The sequence below is a fragment of the Mesocricetus auratus genome, unplaced genomic scaffold, assembly GCF_017639785.1.
Source record: "Mesocricetus auratus isolate SY011 unplaced genomic scaffold, BCM_Maur_2.0 Super-Scaffold_100031, whole genome shotgun sequence".
Lineage (NCBI taxonomy): Eukaryota > Metazoa > Chordata > Mammalia > Rodentia > Cricetidae > Mesocricetus > Mesocricetus auratus.
In genome coordinates, this window is record NW_024429212.1 from 17,640,444 (window position 1) to 17,658,990 (window position 18,547).

At 52.9% G+C, this 18,547-nt stretch overlaps 1 protein-coding gene across 4 annotated transcripts; it reads right to left on the reverse strand.

The window, feature by feature from the left end:
* On the reverse strand, positions 1-14,504 carry Dgkq (diacylglycerol kinase theta). 4 transcript variants are annotated; one of them, XM_040733437.1, is made up of 23 exons: positions 14,134-14,503; positions 11,663-11,742; positions 9,893-9,992; positions 9,547-9,632; positions 9,344-9,469; positions 8,922-9,075; positions 8,769-8,843; positions 8,584-8,684; positions 8,234-8,463; positions 8,059-8,149; positions 7,873-7,927; positions 7,602-7,663; positions 7,146-7,296; positions 6,725-6,763; positions 5,971-6,086; positions 4,024-4,190; positions 3,663-3,811; positions 3,374-3,552; positions 3,029-3,129; positions 2,790-2,936; positions 2,579-2,690; positions 2,342-2,494; positions 1-1,733 (listed from the first exon to the last, which is right to left on the reverse strand). In XM_040733437.1, exons 1-23 carry the CDS (start codon positions 14,384-14,386, stop codon positions 1,635-1,637), a joined length of 2,826 nt encoding a protein of 941 aa, XP_040589371.1. In that variant the 5' UTR covers positions 14,387-14,503; the 3' UTR covers positions 1-1,634. The 4 variants fall into 4 exon arrangements, with proteins under 4 accessions (XP_040589371.1, XP_005077471.1, XP_040589373.1 ...); XM_005077414.4 differs by having other exon boundaries at positions 4,024-4,175; positions 14,134-14,502; XM_040733439.1 differs by lacking the exon at positions 14,134-14,503 and adding an exon at positions 10,981-11,073 and having other exon boundaries at positions 11,663-11,743.
* Positions 14,505-18,547: the final 4,043 nt, after the last annotated feature.

Here is an 18,547-nt window from a genome sequence, read left to right on the forward strand (position 1 = left end):
TACAGGACAGCAAAGCCCACAATGTATTTGGCCCAGATATAAGTTAGCTCACATTCAGGTAGTGATAAATTACACACAGAGACAGGACACACTCCACAAAGGACAGTCTCACTTAAATACAGAGGACATGCTACACTGACCATAATTTACAAACAGTTCCTCCAGATTGAAATAAAAGTGAAAAACTACGTCACAATTTCTTTGAACACAGAGAATGATGTAAACACGAGGAACATCTATACTGAGAACACAAATGGCTATCTGACGCACTTGTATGCACTTTTGGCAGAAGCAGGTGAGGGGGTGTGGCACAATGGTCCCTATGAAGCTGCCAGCCAGGTAGACCCCCCCCTTGGTTTACTCCATAGCCACTTCTGAAAGTGGCGCAAGCCCAGTGATAACAGACAGGAGGCTCAAGACCTATTTACTTGTTTGTGTGGGTAAGCATCACAGGATACTTTGCACACGGGTCCTCTCCCACCCAGGGCTAGCCCTCTTTTTCCCTTTTTACTCTTCCAGAGCAGCTTTAGCTCTATAGCCCACTCAGGTCTTGAACGTGCTCTTCTCTTGCTTTAGCCCCCAAGAAATGGATTACAGGCATGTACCACCAGGCTTAGCTAGACAGCTTGTTTTGGGGCATATTCCTCTGGGGTCTGAGGTGTGATGAATTCTTGGGTGCATGAAAGAGACAGCATTGTCTCATTCTGTGACCCTGATGCCCCCAGCAAGGCCTGGCCATCACAGCTGCCTTGGTGTGTGCAGGAGCCAGAGTAGAAGCTCTACATCTACAAGGTAGGGCTGCAGGCTGGCAAACAGCATGTATATAAAGTGCTAGAAGCTGAGTCTAATGGAGTTTTGGCCACTCCACAATAGCAGGTGTTATTTACACATTCCTCAACCAGGTACCACCTGCCCTGTTCGGGTCTCTTCTGGGCATTAAGTGTCTACTCCAGGGCTGAGAAGGGACACTGAGGGCCTGGCACATACTCCAGCTGTGACCTAAACTAGCCTCAGGGTAGACGAAGATTCCCCTCCCTAGGTACAGCTTTTCAGCTCACGGCCACCAGCTAGATAAGACCTTGCAACTAATATCTTCAGCCCAAAAGGCTGCCTCATGACAATCCCTGGGGACTTGAGGATGCCACACTCACCCAACAGGGACAGGAGGAACAAGCAGCATTCTGTATCTGCTAGGCAAGGGCCTAACAGGGCTAGCTGCTTTGAAAGAACACAAAACAAGATCAGAGGGCCTACCTGGATGGCCTGCATCAGGAAGTGTTGGGCCCAAGGGGCTCTGAGGTTTCAAAGGAAGGAGTGTGACTAATGGGACCAGCTCCACTTACCCCATAAGGACCAGTCTTGTGCAGAAGATAGGCTAGCCAGAGCCTCATGCCCATGTCATATAGATCAGTTCTGTGGCAGAATTGACAATGGCCATTACCTACCTGCTCCTAAGTTTGCACATGACATTGGATAAGGATGAGGGATAGAAACATCCCAAGACCCATGAAGGTGCTATGGTCAGTGGTACAGCTAAGTCCATCTGTTGGCCAGCCAATGTGTGTGACTTGGAACAGAACCAAAGACAAGGAAGGCTGGGTGATTGAGACCCTTCATCCTGGCTCCTCTTTCTATTAAGGATTGCTCTCAGGAACAGGCAAGGTGTCCACTCGGGTATCCCTGATGTTGGCAGCCTTCCTGGGCTTCTGCTTGGCCTTCCTCAGCATGTGGACCTGTTCCAAGGTAGGGATGGAGGGTCAGAGGGCTAGAGTAACATTAAAAGTGGTAGCTCTGAAGCCGGGCGTTGGTGGCGCACGCCTTTAATTCCAGCACTCGCGAGGCAGAGGCAGGCTGATCTCTGTGAGTTCCAGGCCAGCCTGGTCTACAGAGTGAATTCCAGGATAGCCTCCAAAACAATACAGAGAAACCCTGTCTTGAAACCCCCTTCCCCCCGCCAAAAAAAGTGGTAGCTCTGGGGCTGCAGAGATGGCTCAGAGGTTAAGAGCACTGGCTGCTCTTCCAGAGGTACTGAGTTCAATTCCCAGTAATCACATGGTGGCTCACAACCATCCATGATGAGATCTAGCGCCCTCTTATGGCCTGCAGGCATACATGTAGGTAGAACACTGTATATATAATAAATAATTCTTTAAAAAAAAAAGTGGTAGCTCTGGACCAGTGAATACTTGGCTCTATTCCGCAAAAGAGTGGCAATGGCTTCAAAGAGCTGGCTGTTCCATGACACCTGGAGTCTCAGAAGGCCAAAGCTCCTATATAGCATCGGCCAATGTGGCCTTAACCCTGATCCATCTTTCCTCTGCTCTGAGCCTTGTCAACATACCTTAGGCGCAGTAGCAGAGATGATCATGTGCCCGGGGGCCTGAACCCAGGGCTCACCATCCACTTGTACTGGAGTAGCCTTGAGGAGCGTAACGCGGAAGTAGGAGCCCTGGGCAATGCGGATTCCAGAGCGCAGCCCACCCTGGACCTGGCCCTGGACAAGACAAAAGCTGAGCTAGCTACTGGGGCCCAAGGGGTACCACAGGGCCTGCCCACCAGCCTGCTAGTGAGTGCTCACCATGTGCATGACACCCGTTACACCCACCACCTCCAACAGCCCGTCGTCTATGCGCGGCTTCTCAAACCTTGAGTCGCTGTCAGAGCCCCACAGGTCAGCCCCCGAGCCCCAGCTGCCCCCAAAAGATGAAAATACAAAGTTAAGCACAGACCAGACACAGACCTAGCACCTGGCCCAAACTGCAGAGTCTCTGAGAGCCCAGCCCCAGCACCTGGGGATGTTGATAAAGATGAGACCCTCAATGTTGGGTAGCTCCACCTCCTGCTGCTCCACCTGCAGCCGGATCTCCTTGTGTAGGCTTCGAGAGTGGCTGATCTTCTGCAGCCCGACTCGCACATACACGCCCTTGTTGTGGAACCTGCCACAGGGGAGGTAGGCATCCTGCATTACCAGGTAAAAACCGCTGGCTGCTGTAAGTGACCTGGTCCCCCGGCCCTGCCCTACTGGTACCTGCTTGTGAATTTGCCAGGCTCTTCCTCACGTGCCTGGTGGAAGTCTAGGCTGAGCTCCGCATCGATGCCAATGCCACAGTAGTTATTCATCTGAACAATCTGGAGACAGGGCATAACCAGGATGCTGGCCAGCCACTCCCGAGTGCCAGCATTCCCTAACTGTTGTCACCAATACCCTTTCCTACTAATCCCGTGCTTAAATGTCACAGCACCCCTAGAGAAGGCAGAACCCCACAATCCCAGAGGCTTGAGTTGGCAAGGTCCTGCTCTGCCTCAGGAGGAAAGATTCCCATCAGCAAAGGGGGAGTCAAATGTAAGATCCTAGCAGGTGCCACACTGGTACCTTGGGGGGCTCCGTGTCTACCACACTGTTCTCCGTACTGTCTGTCTCATGAGCATCCAGCAGGATGGTCCAGCGGTCCATGAGCACAGCATCAGCCTCATCCACAGACACCAGCACAGAGAAGGGGTCCTCACCACTGTAGCCTGCCCCCCAACGGAGGACCCGGCCAAGGTCGTTCCCTAGGAAACAGGAAAGCTAGCATAATCCACATACCACCATAAACCTCCAGCAAAACCCATAGTAGGGACAGCCCTGAGACCCCATCCTTCAAGTTGATGACTAAGCCCACCTGTACCCAGGGGCAGGATGGCCACAGATGGCTCTGGGCAGGCCAGATGGCGCCTTGTCTCCTCCAGGGCAGCGAGCACCCAGCCCACGGTGCCATCTCCACCACACACCAGTACCCGAAAACAGGGCACCTGGGAGAAAAGGTGGAACCTGTGTGGGAGACATTGCTCTGCCACTACCTCCTGGCTGCCCAGGCCAGTTGTTGGCCACACATGCTTGCCCTGGGCAGCCCTTTCCCTTTCCGATGTCCATGTCTGGCCACATGGAGGATTTAATGATCCCAGCAGTCCCATTTGGAGTTCCGACTAGCTAGAGACAGGTGGGGATTGCTCTTTCCACATGCCAGAAAACTCCAGACTCACCCAGGAAGAGGGCCCCCGTTGGTCAGCTCAAAGACCTGGTGTGGATTCAGTAGCTTCCGGAAACTGCAGAGCAGTTCTCGGCCCTTGAGGCCCCCACTCTTTGGGTTCACAAACACGAGGAGGGGGCAGCAGTCAGGAGGCAGCTTCGTGTGCTGAGAAGTGGGGGGCTGAATTATGTTGAGATCAACCATGTCCAGCCTCAGCTTCCAATCCTACTAAAGCCATCGTCCTCCCTGAGGCTAAGCAGACCACGTACTTATCTCAACTCATTACTGACCTCTTAGAATATTTCTTCCCTTGAGAGCACCACCATAGCTGCTTGACGCTCTAAGGACAAACGCCAGGGACATATCCACTATGACATATGTCAAGGAACCAGTCATACCCTGTTAGCCATGAAGCTACGGGTCCATGTTGGAAACCCATAGATCCCACCTGTCACCACCAGCCAGCTGGAGTGAGGCGTGGCCCTTGCAAAGCTACCAACATACCCACCCCTTGGAAATCAGCAGCTTCCATGTCCCACCTGCTACATGGCAGCCAAAGGGCTAAGTTTACATGCTGGTCACGGGGACAAAATCAGTCTTCCCATACATAATGCCAAGAGATAGTCCCCAGACACAGTAGGCTGTTCAGGTCCCCACAGCGGTGCTGGGTAACAGGAGACATACAAGCCAGGCACAGACACAGGGTGGGCATCAGCACAGGGGCTGCATTACGCCTGACAAGGGAACACTTGAGATGGGATAACCACTGGATGGGCAGAGCTGCCTGCACTCAATAGCTACTCACTTGCCCCACGGCAGGCAGCTGACAGAAAACAGAAACTAAGTATGGCCTCGTGCTTCTGCCACAGCGCCAGGGAGGACAGTGCCTGGTAAAACATCCTGGGAGCCTTATATCCTGAGGCATTGGTAACAGCTACTTCCAGGGCGGGACCAGTGGGCAGGAGGGACTGGTAGGCACAGCCTGAGCCTGCCAGCCTCCCCAACTCATTCCACTTGAATTCTGTTCCTCCTAGACTTGAGTCTGAAGTCAAGATCAGGGTTCAGGGTACAAGGAGGCTGTGGACCCCTGCGAGTACTTTGTGGGGCCCAGGCTTAAATACTTTGGGCACTCCTATGCAACTCCTCTGCCCTCTGGGTACACCTCTTCCCAGCCATTACCAGGTCATAAGAGTGGTATCTAGTCAAGGAGCTCCACCTACTGGCCAGAAATAACCCTAGGCACACGGCCACTTGAGTAAATGTTGGGGTCAGCATCATACTCAAAGGACAGGGCCCGGCAGGATGTAGGCACACTCTGGCCTTAAGTGGGGTGGAGCTGTGTCTTGTGGCAATCCCAATAAGTTAGAAGTTCACCATTACTAATGTGAAACCAGCCTTGGTTCTTTTTTGTTTGTTTTTTAAGATTTATTTATAACCGGGCATTCGTGGTGCACGCCTTTAATCCCAGCACTGGGGAGGCAGAGGCAGGCAGATCTCTGTGAATTCAAGACAAGCCTGGTCTACAAGAGCTAGCTCCAGGACAGCCTCCAAAGCCACAGAGAAACCCTGTCTCAAAACAAACAAAAAGATTGATTTATTGTGTACAGTGTTCTGCATGCATGTATGCCTGCGGGCCAGAAGAGGGCACCAGATCTCATTATAGGTGGTTGTAAGACACCAAGTGGTTGCTGGGAACTGAACTCAGATCTCTTGGTGGTTCTTAACCTCTGAGCCATCCCTCCAGCCCACCAGCCTTGGTCCTAAGCATCATGTCTCACTCATTCAGAAACCTTGGACAAGCACTGACTCTCTGACCTCTGACCCTCTGATGTAAATTGGTCAACCTTGTCCCTTTTGGGCTGCTATAAGGTAGGCCAATGTGGCACGTGCCAGCCACCTGGCAATGAGGACATGGTCCTGGGGCATTAAGCTGGTCACAGAGTTCTTTCTAACAACTTACCAGCACGTCTGGAAGCACTAATGCAGTCAGTGGCCGGCCATGCACTGCTGTGTCCCTGGCCAGCATGTAGAGTCGCTCAGCCTCTGCGAAGCAGGTGACATCCAGAATTACTGCACCTGCCACATGTGGGCCAAAGGTCAGGGTGAGTGTCCTATGCATCCACAAGGTACTCAGTGAGGAATCCTGTGTATCCTGCCCCCCAGGGGTCCAAGGAAGGGTGTGCATTGTGCATCTTACCAAAATGGCATTCAGGGCGGGGTCTACCCTATGAAATCCACCCCCAAGGTATCACACCCACAAACTCTCTCCTGTGTATCTTGCCAACCAGGCACCCAGGCAGAGCCTCAGCTACCAGTTCCAGCCACAGCTCTGACCACAGTCAGCTCATGTCAGCTGATTCTAGGTAGCATACACAGTAAGGGACTACTCTTCCCACAGAGGGCAGGCTGAATTCAGGACCCAGCCATGGGTAAAGAGGCTCATCTCCCTCACCAACCATACACCCAAATCTAATACCATGAGCACGGCATGATCTCTGAGTATCCTGGGCTTACATGGCAAGTTCTTCCCCAGTAAAAGATGCTGGCCCAGAAAGGACAAAGATTGGAGAAAACAGCCATATTGTAACAAAAACAAAAGATGGGAACCAGGAAACAAAACCAAGGGATGATTCCAGGTATGTGGATCTAGAGAAAGGGGTAAAGGAAGGCTTTTCCACCCCCACTCCAGGAACATCCACCAGACATCAGCTCACCTTGTAAGGAGTAGACGTGACTCACAGACACCACAGCAGCTGCATAGACAGTTTGCAGTCAGAGTGGCATAGTGAAGCCTAGACCTGACCTCCCGATCTGGGACCAACCTCCCTTCTAAGGGCATCTATATACAGAGTACAGCCCACCCAAGTAGTAGCCCTGACCCATCCATTAGGGTCAGCCCTCTGGGAATAGCCCATGCCCTATTCCCAAACAAGATCCTTGACTCCTGAATGTACAGGGACTCCCCCTAGAAGCATAGACTTTGGAAAAACCAGCAATGGATTGGCTGGGGTAGGAACTGAGCACGGGCTTCAGATGGTGCATGAAGAGGCAAGAGAACTTAGATTTGGCACCACAGCCCCACTGCCCAGTCAGGACCCTCTCCCAGCCAGAGCCCTGGATAGCCCAAGGTCACACCTTTGGTGGCCATGGCCTCATGCAGCAGGTTGCTGTAATCCTGGAGGCACAAGCCAGGTGGCAGGCCACCCACGAACAGGGAGACATGTGGGGCCATGGCCCTGCTCTCAGCCACGTAGAACCGCGTCTGGCTCACCTGGCGCACAGATGTCTATAGGAAGAACAGGAATGGGGGATGCTGGGCAGCATTGCCAGCAACACTTCTCCATCACCCCACTTAGCTCGTGAGGGAACTAACGTGGATAGTTCTTGAGATTCAAGGCCTCCCAGCTAGACATAGGTGACATGATATAGAGGTTACTGCCAGCCAGGGGTATCAGTTGATGGTTGTGGAGGAGAAGAAATAAATGTCCCTCTGGTGAAGTGGCAGGTGAGTGGACAGCCTTGGTGGCATTCTCCTATAGGCCATGGCTAAGGACTGGAAGTTTCCCAGAAGTGTTATCTGTACCCACTGACCTGTCGGATGTCCCAGAGTCGGTCTAGCAGAAGCTCCTCATCCATTAGCACTGTCCTTTGGACTGTAGGATTGAGTGACAAAACATGTCAGCAAGGGTTACTCCCTTCTACAAAGAGCTGCTCTGAGCCTCTGGGGCATGTGGGGATTCAAGCAGATCTAGGTGGCACCGATCAGAAGGGCATGGTCTAGCCCCAGCGTCCTCGTAGGCCTCCCAGAGCATCAGACCCAGACCTACTACATAAAAGGATCTGAAAAATGCAGCCCGCTTACCCTGTCTGCTGCTCATGAGCACCTCAATCAGCTGGAATCTCTCCTGATCCTCAACCTATACAGCATGGGCAAAATCAGGCCTAGGACAGAACCCCCATATCCACAGGATATTCAGGAGTAGTAGCCTGGCCCCATTGGGCAGGTGATGGATGCCACAGCTGGGCTGGGAATGGACAGTGTACATACCTGTCGACCAAGCATTGGGAGAACCTCTTGAACCACTGACCGTGCTGTACTCTCTGAGTTCACACGGATGGACACGTAGGCCATACCCACCCTGTGGGGGACAGGCTCAAAGTCTGGGCTTTGGGTCTTCACCCTAACCTTCCCCCATCAAACCCCGTGCGGCGTTGAGTCTTACTTGAGCCAGCCAGGGTATATCTTCAAGAGCTCCTGGGTACGAGGCAGAGACCTGATGACCCAGGCCTCGGGCATGGAATCTCGGGGCCCAGAGCCTTTGCTAGCCTCTTCCTCAGTGGTCCCAGCCTTCCCCGGGGCCTGGGCATTGCCGGATAGTATGGTTAGGGGCAGCGCCTGCAGCTGGAAGTCCCTAGGGTCCTCGTTGATATAGTAGGCCCGAAGTGCTGCCTCCTGCAGAGGGCAGAGTCAAGCGCGTGGGGCCAGGTGCACAGAGGACCTGGTATGGAGGGCCGGGTAAGCAGAGGTCTCCAGAAGTGTGTACCACACCTCTGTGCACAGGCTTACTCTTACCGTCACTTCCTCATTCCGAGCCAGGCGGGGAACTGTAACCAGTCGAAACTGATTTCTCCTCATGGAGTCGTTGCCGTCGAAGATCTTCAGGGTCTGTTTGGCTAGGCCAGAGGGGAGCGGCTAAGAACCCTGGGGGACTGGAACCAGGCCGGGAAAGAGGGAGGGAACTAAGTGGGGGCACCTACTGGATTCCGTAGCTGTCAGCATCTCTCTGCCTAGACCTGTGGCAGCACTTCCATCCAGGCCATCGTCCCCGTCACCTGCAGGGTAGACAAAGCCCTCTGCACTCAGTACCTGACCTAGCCAGGGTTCACCCCAGCCCCACCTCCCTGCCTCACCAAGCTCCAGGGCGACAGTCTCGGGGATGCGGAAGCAGTGCATCTTGCTGAAGTTTCGGGACAGCAGGCGCACACACGAGGGAGGCAGTACCATGGAGCGCAGACGCCCAAATGTGCACTCTGGTGGGAGCGCTGCGGAGCACACCGAGTGGGCCTGGTAGGATAAAGGCATGAATCCGGCACCCCGGGGCAGAAAGCTGGCCACACCTACCAGGCCAAGCACCCATCTAGATGGCGCACAAAGCCAGAGGTGCTACTCCATAGCCCAGAAAGCAAAAGGACGTAGACAATTTGAAAGACAGGAACTCCCCGCCATCATATGTCCTGCCACGCAGCCCACCCCTACCTGATGGCTCCCGCTTTTTTCTTTGTCCCATGCCCAAGGCCCCCCACCCACCCACCCATGCCATCCCCACGCCCACCTGTACACCACACCACTCGCAGCGTACGCCAGACAGCACATCGGAGGAGCCACAAGTCTTCCGGCACACCTCACATCGCGCACCAGAGGGCAGGTTCCCCTCCCGCCAGTGGTGGTGATACGTGTCCTGGGGATGGGGGCCGGTCAGAAGCTCGGCCAGCCCAGCAGCCCTACCACGCCTACCCCCAGCTCTCGTACACTCACATAATCCTGCTGCCCATCCTGGTGGCACCGACGACAGTCGCTGCAGGCGAAGGGCACACAGTCGGGGTGAACGTGCATCTCACACACTGGGGGGGCGGGCAAGGTTAGGGGCTTCTTGCCGTACCCCTCTCTCTCCTCACTGACCTCTTAGCTCGGGCTGGCTCCAGCCCCAACCCCCCGCCATCCTGAACCAGCTTCCTTTAGGCTGATTACGTCTTGCCTGGTAGGCCCCCAAGGTTAGCCTGGGACGACCACTACTCATGCACTTGACAAACCAGGGCAGCAGAGACCAGGCCCCCTTGAGCAATGGGCTCAGTTCCAAAAGGGACCACGGGCCCAACGGTACCTTCGCAGCGGAGTGCAGGCACTTCCAGGCTCTTGCGGCAGACCACGCAGAACTTGCGCTTGTACAGCCCAAGGGAACCAAAGCAGTGGGCTACAGGGACCTATAGGGGCAGAGCAGTACTCAGATTTGGGCCTGCCTGGTCCTGTACCCTTATTCTCTGCTAGCCCTGTGAACTGGCCCAGCATCACCTGCTGGTTAACTGCTTGGACAGAGGGGAGATCATCTCCTTTGCTCCTTCACCTTCACAGATCTGACGCTCAGATCCTGCTGGAGAGCGACTACCTCAATCCAGCTGTTCTACCATGAGACCTGGACTGGGGCCAGGCCGGATGACTGTGGGACAGGGGAGCAGAAAAAGGACTCTGTAACTTCACACCTCCAGGTAATGGATACCTAACATCCATTCCTTACTCCATAGTCCAGCAAGACTGTCAGCTACCCGGCACCTGTCTTGTTAGATAGAGGAGCTTCCAACGCCCCCCAGATCTGCCCTCTTGGAGGTGAGCATGTGCCGGTAAACTGCCTTCCTAGTGAACGCAGATTGGAGGGGTAAGGTCTTAAGACTTAAAGAACAAAAAAAAACAAAAAACAAAAAAAAAACTGCACTCCAGACGGTAGTATGTATGTCAGGATGGAAGATGGTTTTTATTTTCTCTTTACCTATATCCTCTGAGAATATTGAAATCATACTAGCATTTAATTCTCAAGTGAAAAATAAGAAAACACTGAGATCATTTTAGATAGCTATAGCCTCAACTTGTTCACAAGGGTCCATTCTGGCAAGCATAGCATCCCGAGATGACAGCAGCCAGCATCCTTGGATTTTTTTTTTTGTACTCACACCTAGTGATCAAGCACCCATCAAGCAGCAATGTTAAGAGAAGGATGGCAGTGTTAAGGACAGTTGCCAGCTCCGACTTCTCTTACTGCGGTGCCTCAGCACACCCCAATTCACTTGTCTCCTCCACTGCCGGGAGGCAGGACCTGCCTGCCTAGTGCGAACAAGTACAAGCTCTGAGCAGCAGAGCTGCCAGTGAGTGGACAGGCCTTGAGAATGCAGATACGGAAAGTGAGTCCACCACGCCCACCTGTTTGAAGTGTGTGTCGCTATGCTGCTGTCACCACTGCCGTCACTCACAGAAAGGAAGTCCCTGGGCCCCATAGGAGCCTCGTTACATTCCCTGTGGAGGAAGGTCAATCGCCAAACCTACTCCAAGGCTCTGAGATTTTTTTGTTTGTTTTTGTTTTTGTTTTACAACCTCTAAGGGTTGATGCACATCTGTGAGAAACATCCAGAGATCCCCTGTGATCTTTACCCATTTTCCAGTGTTAACAACTTAAGACACGGGTCAGTGTCGCTAGCCAGAGCACCGAGAGTACACACAGGCCCCCAAGCTAAGCACCCAGCCTCCGGGACCCCTCATTTGGCCCCTGTGCAGCCGCACCCACCTTCTTACCTTGGCCCTCTGATCTGTGCTCCTCTGGCTTCCTCATTCAGAATGTTCCATAGACAAGTGTGTGCCCTGTCTATGACACTGACTTTTCTCAATATAGCTCCCTAGAGATTCACTCAGGGTGCTCAACTCATCAATGGCTCTTTCCGACTGTGAGCAGGACTCTGCCCCTGGCTTCCTAACTATGATGTGGCTAAACTGACAACGCAGAGGACAGCTGGAGGTCAGCACCTAAGCCCCATGAGAGCCATGGGCACTGCCCTCCCCCCACTCAGCCTACCATGTGCACTGCCCCTCCCCCCGCCCCCGCACTCACCCGTACTAGGCTTGGAGCGATGCTTGTGCACGGGGTCTTCACCTGCTTCAGGCACTTCTCATGGGACATGAAGTTGCAGACTGCAGGGAGAGAGCGGTGAGTCAGCCCACCCCGCTAAGCAGCCCCACCCATGCACACACTAAGGAGGCGAGAGGTCCTAAGACTCAGCCTTTTGTCAGCATATCAAGACATCAGGATTCCACAGCAGGCCTAGGAGCCCATCATAAAGAGGCCAGGCAGCCAGAGCCGGTGGAGGAAGTCCTTGAGCTGAGCCAGTCAGTGTGGTACCCTAGCCCTGAGCCACTCAGTGGCAGGGATGCCGTTGCCGCGCTCGCCATGGTTATGGAAGCAGGCAGTAACACCATCCTCAAGAGCCCAAGGGCCAGATGCCACAGTGAGACCATGACTGTGCACTGCTGTCTTGGGATTGGCCCGTGCCCCTCACACTGACTCAGAACTCCCTTGTCTCTGAGGCCGACAGAGGAGCAGAGAGATGAGTCTCCAAAGGCAGAGTGTACATAGACAGCTGTGGGAGGGGCTCGGGACTTAAAAGCCACACCTGGTTGGGGAGGGAGGCATTTGTTTCCAGGTCTCAGCCCAAACAGAGCTTCAGCAGTGATACAAACTTGGAGGTGCACAAGAGGGGATATAAGCCTGTATAACATTATCAGTGCCAGGGGAGGACAAGAGAATGGGGGACCTGGGATGGACTCCACAGGTGGGATGTTGCGGAGGAGGTTGTAGAAACAAAGGAACGTGATCACTAAGGCAGCCTGAGGAGCCAGAACCTATCCAGAGGGTCCCAGCTGCTAAGGCCCCCCCAGACACCTCCATCCTAGGAGGAGACAAATAGCAATTCCCCATGGGATGCTCCAGAGAAAACTACCAGGAGACTAGAGCTGGTGAGGAAAGCAGATGAGAAAGTGGTGTGACCCACCAGGAGTCTTCCCAGGCGCCCTACATTGTTACTGTCTGTCTGCTGCCTCCTCTGTGGGCTGAGGCAGTGTCTGTTGTGTGCAGAACACCTTACATGCTCCTGCAGGTAGAAAGGCTCTGCCCATACCTTTGTGAGGACATCTGCTGGGGTCCCAGCCCACTCCTCACAGTGCTGCCTAGAAGGGGCTTTTCACCTTTGCCTGAGGACTAGACTCCAGGGCTTGCTATACACCAGATTTTGCTTGGGTTTCCTGACTTCCTTACACAGGGTTCATATCTGTAAGGGGTATCAGGAGTCTCTCCTTAGACTTCAAGCCTGCTTTCATTATCTCTCAGTTTTACAGAAATCCTAAGTCTAGCCTCTGACCTGTAGGCCTACCTCCACTACCAAGATTAGACTTAGGCTGGCAAGCTTTGCTTTCTGTGACTTTCACGCATAAAGTAAGTCAGAGAACCACCACCCTTCTACCTGAAGCCCTGCCTATGGCACCCTTGAAGGACTTGGGGTATAGCTTCAGACTTGCAGCTAAGTCAGCACACACATCACAGCCTTCACCTCAGTGGGGCTCTGATGTTACAGAAAGGCAAGCAAGGCAGCATAATATTTCTGATCTGACAGAGAAGACCAGGTGACCACTTCTATGTCACTGGTAAGGCTGAGGTGCCGAGACAACTAGACATCCCCACTAGAAGACACTCCTCTGTGAGGAGCTATGGCCTCGGTGATCCTGCCCAGAGCACAAGCTTGTCTCCCTGAGCAGGACAGATGCTCCCTTAACTGGTCGCACCTCAGTCCCTAGTCAGGACACACTGTCAAAGGCCCAGATGCCCCTCACAGACTTGGGTTGTGGGTCTCAGGGCCCGCCTCCTCGCAAGAGGAGAAACACTAAGAGTGCCAGCCACAGAATTACCCGAGGAGCAGGGGAAGAGGTGGGTGCCATCCTCTGCCCTGCCCAGCCGGCTTGGCAGCTGGGTGGGAGCTGTGTCGGGACATGCCACATCTGTAAAGAAGGTTGGGCCTGGCTCTTCAAGCAGTTGAGTTAAGCAGAGCAGCCTTTAGTCCCTCTGTGCACCAGCCTGCACTCGGGACAAGAATGACCAAGACTCATGGCTCAGGCCAGCCCTGTTTGTCTATTCCTAGTGTCCCCTTCGCTTAGAAAGCCAGACACAGAACACCGGTGGGACTCCCACTGCATAAGGTTTCAGTCCTACCGTCATATCTCTATGCCCAGGCCGAGCAACTGATTCAAACACACCTTGCCTCTTGCAACCCCGTTGAGTTCCAATCACAGCATTGCACTATGGCGACTCTGTCTCCACCTTCCCCTAGGAAATCCTGAGATCCCAGGCCAAGAGGGCCAGACCCGGGAAACCCTTCCTTCCTACCTCTAAAAGCCGGCGTCACCTCCTTAGGAGGTCCATTTCAAACAAGAGACTGTCTAAGGCCACTGCCAAGAGGGATAGGGCTCAAAGGTCAGGGCAGTGCCTCAGGGAGGAGGCTGGGAGCGGCCTCAGGACGCAGGGTGGACTCTCACCATCGCACAGGAAGCCGGCTAGCCCCCAGATGAAGTCCGAGCAGAGATGGCAGAAGGTGGGTTTGGTGAGTGTCACCTTGCGGAAGCTGTGGCCGGGCGCTGCAGGGCCAATAGATCTGCCGGTCCGCTCTGGCCCTGACCCCGGGCGTGCGCGGCCTGAGATTCCCAGAACCGGGCTGCCAGCCGGGCTGCCGAGACGTGGGGAACCGCTGCCCGGCCAGGTCCGGGCCCCGGACTCGGCTGCCGCCGCCATCCACAAGCGGACCGCTCCAGCTCCAGCTGCGCGCTAAAGCCAGATCGGCAGTGTAGAGGACCCTCGGAGGTGCCCGCTCCCGGCTTCCGATTGCGCTACCAAACGCGCAGGCTCGCGTGGGCGGGGCCCGAACGGGGAGACTGGCTGGGGCCTCCAAAGGGGCGGTGCCGTCTTGCAGAAGGCGGGGCCTTTGCACCAGTCGGAGGGGCAAGGTGGTCCGCAAGGATTCAAGACGCCCTCCAGGCCACATAAGCAAAACGAGGAATGGACTAGGTTTTCCACAGGGTCTCAGGATACTGGATATGAGGCCTTTGCAGAAGAGAATCTAGGGGAACATGCATAGTTAGCTGGAAACTTCAGCGGGGCTCTCACAAGCTCCCTTATCCCATGGCAAGACTCTCCTTCAGTGTGTTCCCAGGCTTTTGAGGACCTGCATGCAAGGGAAGGGCACCCACAGTAACCACAGTTTTGTGCTGTCCAGATAATGCCTGTGACTTTGGACCTACAGTCGCTCTGCCCCCAATGTCAGCGGTTCTCAAGGGCCTTGCTTCTGTAGGTCTGCCCTGATTTGGACTTGGGGAGACCCTACTAGTGGTCCAAGGAACTCCTGACCCCTAGCCCAGTCCCCAGTGACCACGGTGGGGACCTGCAGGGTCAGTGCATTAAGGGCAGGAGATGGTGGCAAGAGAACCTTCAGGGAAGGGTAACATCACCAGGGTAGAGCCACCACAGAAGACAAGCCTGGAGATGAATCAGAAACTCTTGAGACCGCAACGGGGATGCCTGACTTTGAAGAGCTCTGCTTGCCTAGGAGAAAAGATAATTCAAGAATGCCCAAATGGCAGAGGGAAGACCCCTGGGAAACTGGGAGAGCCTTGATTCTCCATTGCTTCAGGACGCACTCCTCTCTCCGGGCACGCCCAGGATACTGGGGATGGTAGTATGTCTTCCTGAAGCTTGCTACACAAGACAGACCACAGACTGAACGATTAACAGGCTAGGGACAGTCAATGGCCTATGGAGAAGCTAGGACCAGGTAAATACAGTTCATAAATAGAATCCAGGCAGGGAAACCAACAGGGCAGATGGCTGGCTGAGCAAAGAAAAGAAAAGGCAGCGGACCGGGCAGTGGTGGCACACGCCTTTAATCCCAGCACTCGGGAGGCAGAGGCAGGCGGATCTCTGTGAGTTCGAGACCAGCCTGGTCTACAAGAGCTAGTTCCAGGCCAGCGTCCAAAGCCACAGAGAAACCCTGTCTCAAAAAACAAACAAACAAAAAAGGCGTGTGCCACCAACGCTTGGCTTTTTTTTTTTTTAATTCTAGTGCAAATTGAATTGTGCTGTAAGCTCTGGTGTCTCTATGTAGACGCTGTGTGTACTGTTGATTATTCCCCTGCCAATGAGCTCAGGTTCATAACCAGATTTTTACCTTTTGTTTTCTGAGACAGGGTTTCTCTGTGTAGCCCTGGCTGTCCTGGAACTCACTCTGTAGACCAGGCTGGCCTTGAAGTCAGATATCCGCATGCCTCTGCCTCTTGAGTACCTGGATTAAAGGCATGTGCCACCACCACCACCACCACCACTGTGCTTAGATTTTTACTTTTATGAATAACAGCTCATAAGCATTCCATCTTTGTGCCTGCATGGCCCATGCCCTAATATGGCTGGGATGGCACAGGAGGTGGCAGGGTACATTATAGTCACTTTAGAAAATAATAGTAGATTGCTGGGCATGATGACACACGCCTTTAATCCCAGCATGAGAGAGGCAGAGGCCGGGGAATCTCTGTGAGTGAAAGATCAGCACGGTCTAGTGAAATGAGAGCTACATAGTGAGACCCTGTCTCAAAACATAATAATCCTGAACTGGTTTTTTACATACACGCACTCTAAAATTAAAATGAGTACTTCCATCAGTTGTGTGCAATATTCCCTAGGCTGCACACTTGGGAGGCAGAGGCATCCACTTTCAAATCCAGGCAGGTTCTAGTCAAGGAGCTTGCATCCATGCAGACAGCCATCTGGAAAGATCCACAATTTACACTTCCTTAGGGAAGCATCCTGATATGCCAAGCAGGCTCTGGCAACATCAGTTTTAATTGGAATAGAAGCAGCGGAATATGGCCCAATCTTTTATTGGGGTTCACAAGGAATAAGTGGGTGAAATAGGGGCTATAGGATAATCTAGGATAATCTCATATCTCAACCTACTGGGACTCCATGGCATAACATACTGGGGCTCTGTGGCGTGTTCTGTTGTCCACCCTCTTGGGGTCTAGAGAAAGGATGCCCTGTTGGGGGAAGTCCTGTGCATTTGTCAATAAAGCACTGTCTGGCCAATAGGGAATCTAGATAGGAGGGACTAGGAGTCCATGAGGACTCTGGGAAGGAGAAACACAGGAGAGTCAACATGTAATGCCATGGGATAGGAGCCCGGAACTATTCTCCGGTAAGAGAAATACTTAGATTAACAATTATGGGGTAATTACTTAAAGCAGAGCTAGCCAGTAAGAGACAAGCAAGGCCAACAGCTTCATAACTAATATAGCCTCCTGTGTGTTTATTTGGGGACTACAAAGCAGCAGAGCCCAGGCAACTGGTGGGGGATAAACCAAAGCAGCTAGCAAGGAAAAGCTGCCCTTTACAATGCCCACTTGATGCGAGTCTGCACTTTGAAATGTTTAGTCTTCCTATCAAAAGTACTCCATTTGCTGTCTGGAATTAGCCACCTTGGGGCATTGTACTGGTATATCTAGGACCAAAGCCCCAAATGCCAATCTAGAACACAGAAAGTAAGAAAATACAGTTAATACAAGCAAGATACACAAAAAGTGGAGGTTAGCTTTCTAAAGGAATGAGCTAAACTTATTCCTAAAGGAATAACCTATCCCTCTTCTGCTGCCCACAGCCAGGCTTCTCTAAGACTGGATGGAGCCAAAACCTGGACTCTCTGGCCTGTTTATTTCCTGAAGCAGACAGTTCCCCATGTCCACTTCCCTGCCAAAGGCTAGTAAGATGACATCTCTGCCTCAGATCTCAGACTACCTGGTTGGGACCCTTGGTATTCATTGAAATGGATGGCAATGGTAGCTGGTGGATTGCTGGCAACTCTCTGACCAAAATCTGTGATGGTGTTCAGAGAGGAACTGATGACATCCATCTCCCAGCCAGGATGTTCCCAGTACCAGATGGGCCTACACCTAGCCACTCTTTAAGCAGTCTCTTAGGACACAATACCCTCAAATGACACATGGCCCCACCCTCACATGTATGATGCACTGCTGGGCTGGAAAACTCTGGAAATCTGCCCCCTGGGTACTCAAATACAAATCGAAAGTGTATACTTGCCAGGCGTTGGTGGCGCACGCCTTTAATCCCAACCCTGGGGAGGCAGAAGCAGGCGGATCTCTGTGAGTTTGAGGACAGCCTGGTCTACAGAGCAAGTTTCAGGACAGCCTCCAAAACAATAAGGAGAAACCCTGTCTCGAAACTCTCCCCCCACAAAAAAAGTGTATACATGTCATTAGGCCACGGTACCAGGCCTTGCTAGAATATCTTACCTTCTTTCCTTTCAGGGTGTCACTCCCACGCCTGCTGAACCCCCATACCTGGCACAAGAGTCTCGGTTTAGCTTTAGGACAATCTTCCCAGGCCACCGTGGCCCCCTCTTCTGTGTCACATCTTCTGCTGCCTCGATGTGTAAGCACACGGTTGCATCTGGGACCCACTGGATAATCTAGGATAATCTCACGTCTCAATATCCTAATGCAATTATGCCTGCAAATACCCTTCACCACAGACGATATAGAATTGCACTATGGCAATGGAGGTCCAACACTGATACCTACTTCTCCAGCTGCCTGCACTGCTATTACCATTCGGTGTAACTCTCCAGACACATTCGTCTTTACGCCCCCATAAGACACTCCTACCACCATGGCTTTCTGCAGGCACAATCCATCAGATTTACGCAGCTTTTATACCCTGCTTTCCATTCTTTCTGGTTCTCCTGCATTTGACTAGGGATCATTATCTTTCTTCTTGAAGAACAGCATATAAAAAATAAAAATGGGTGGCAGGAGTTGTTTTCACAATTTCTCTAAAATGTTTCCATTCAACCTCTGCTTTTCAAAGTATCTGTGTGACTATGTATGACATATA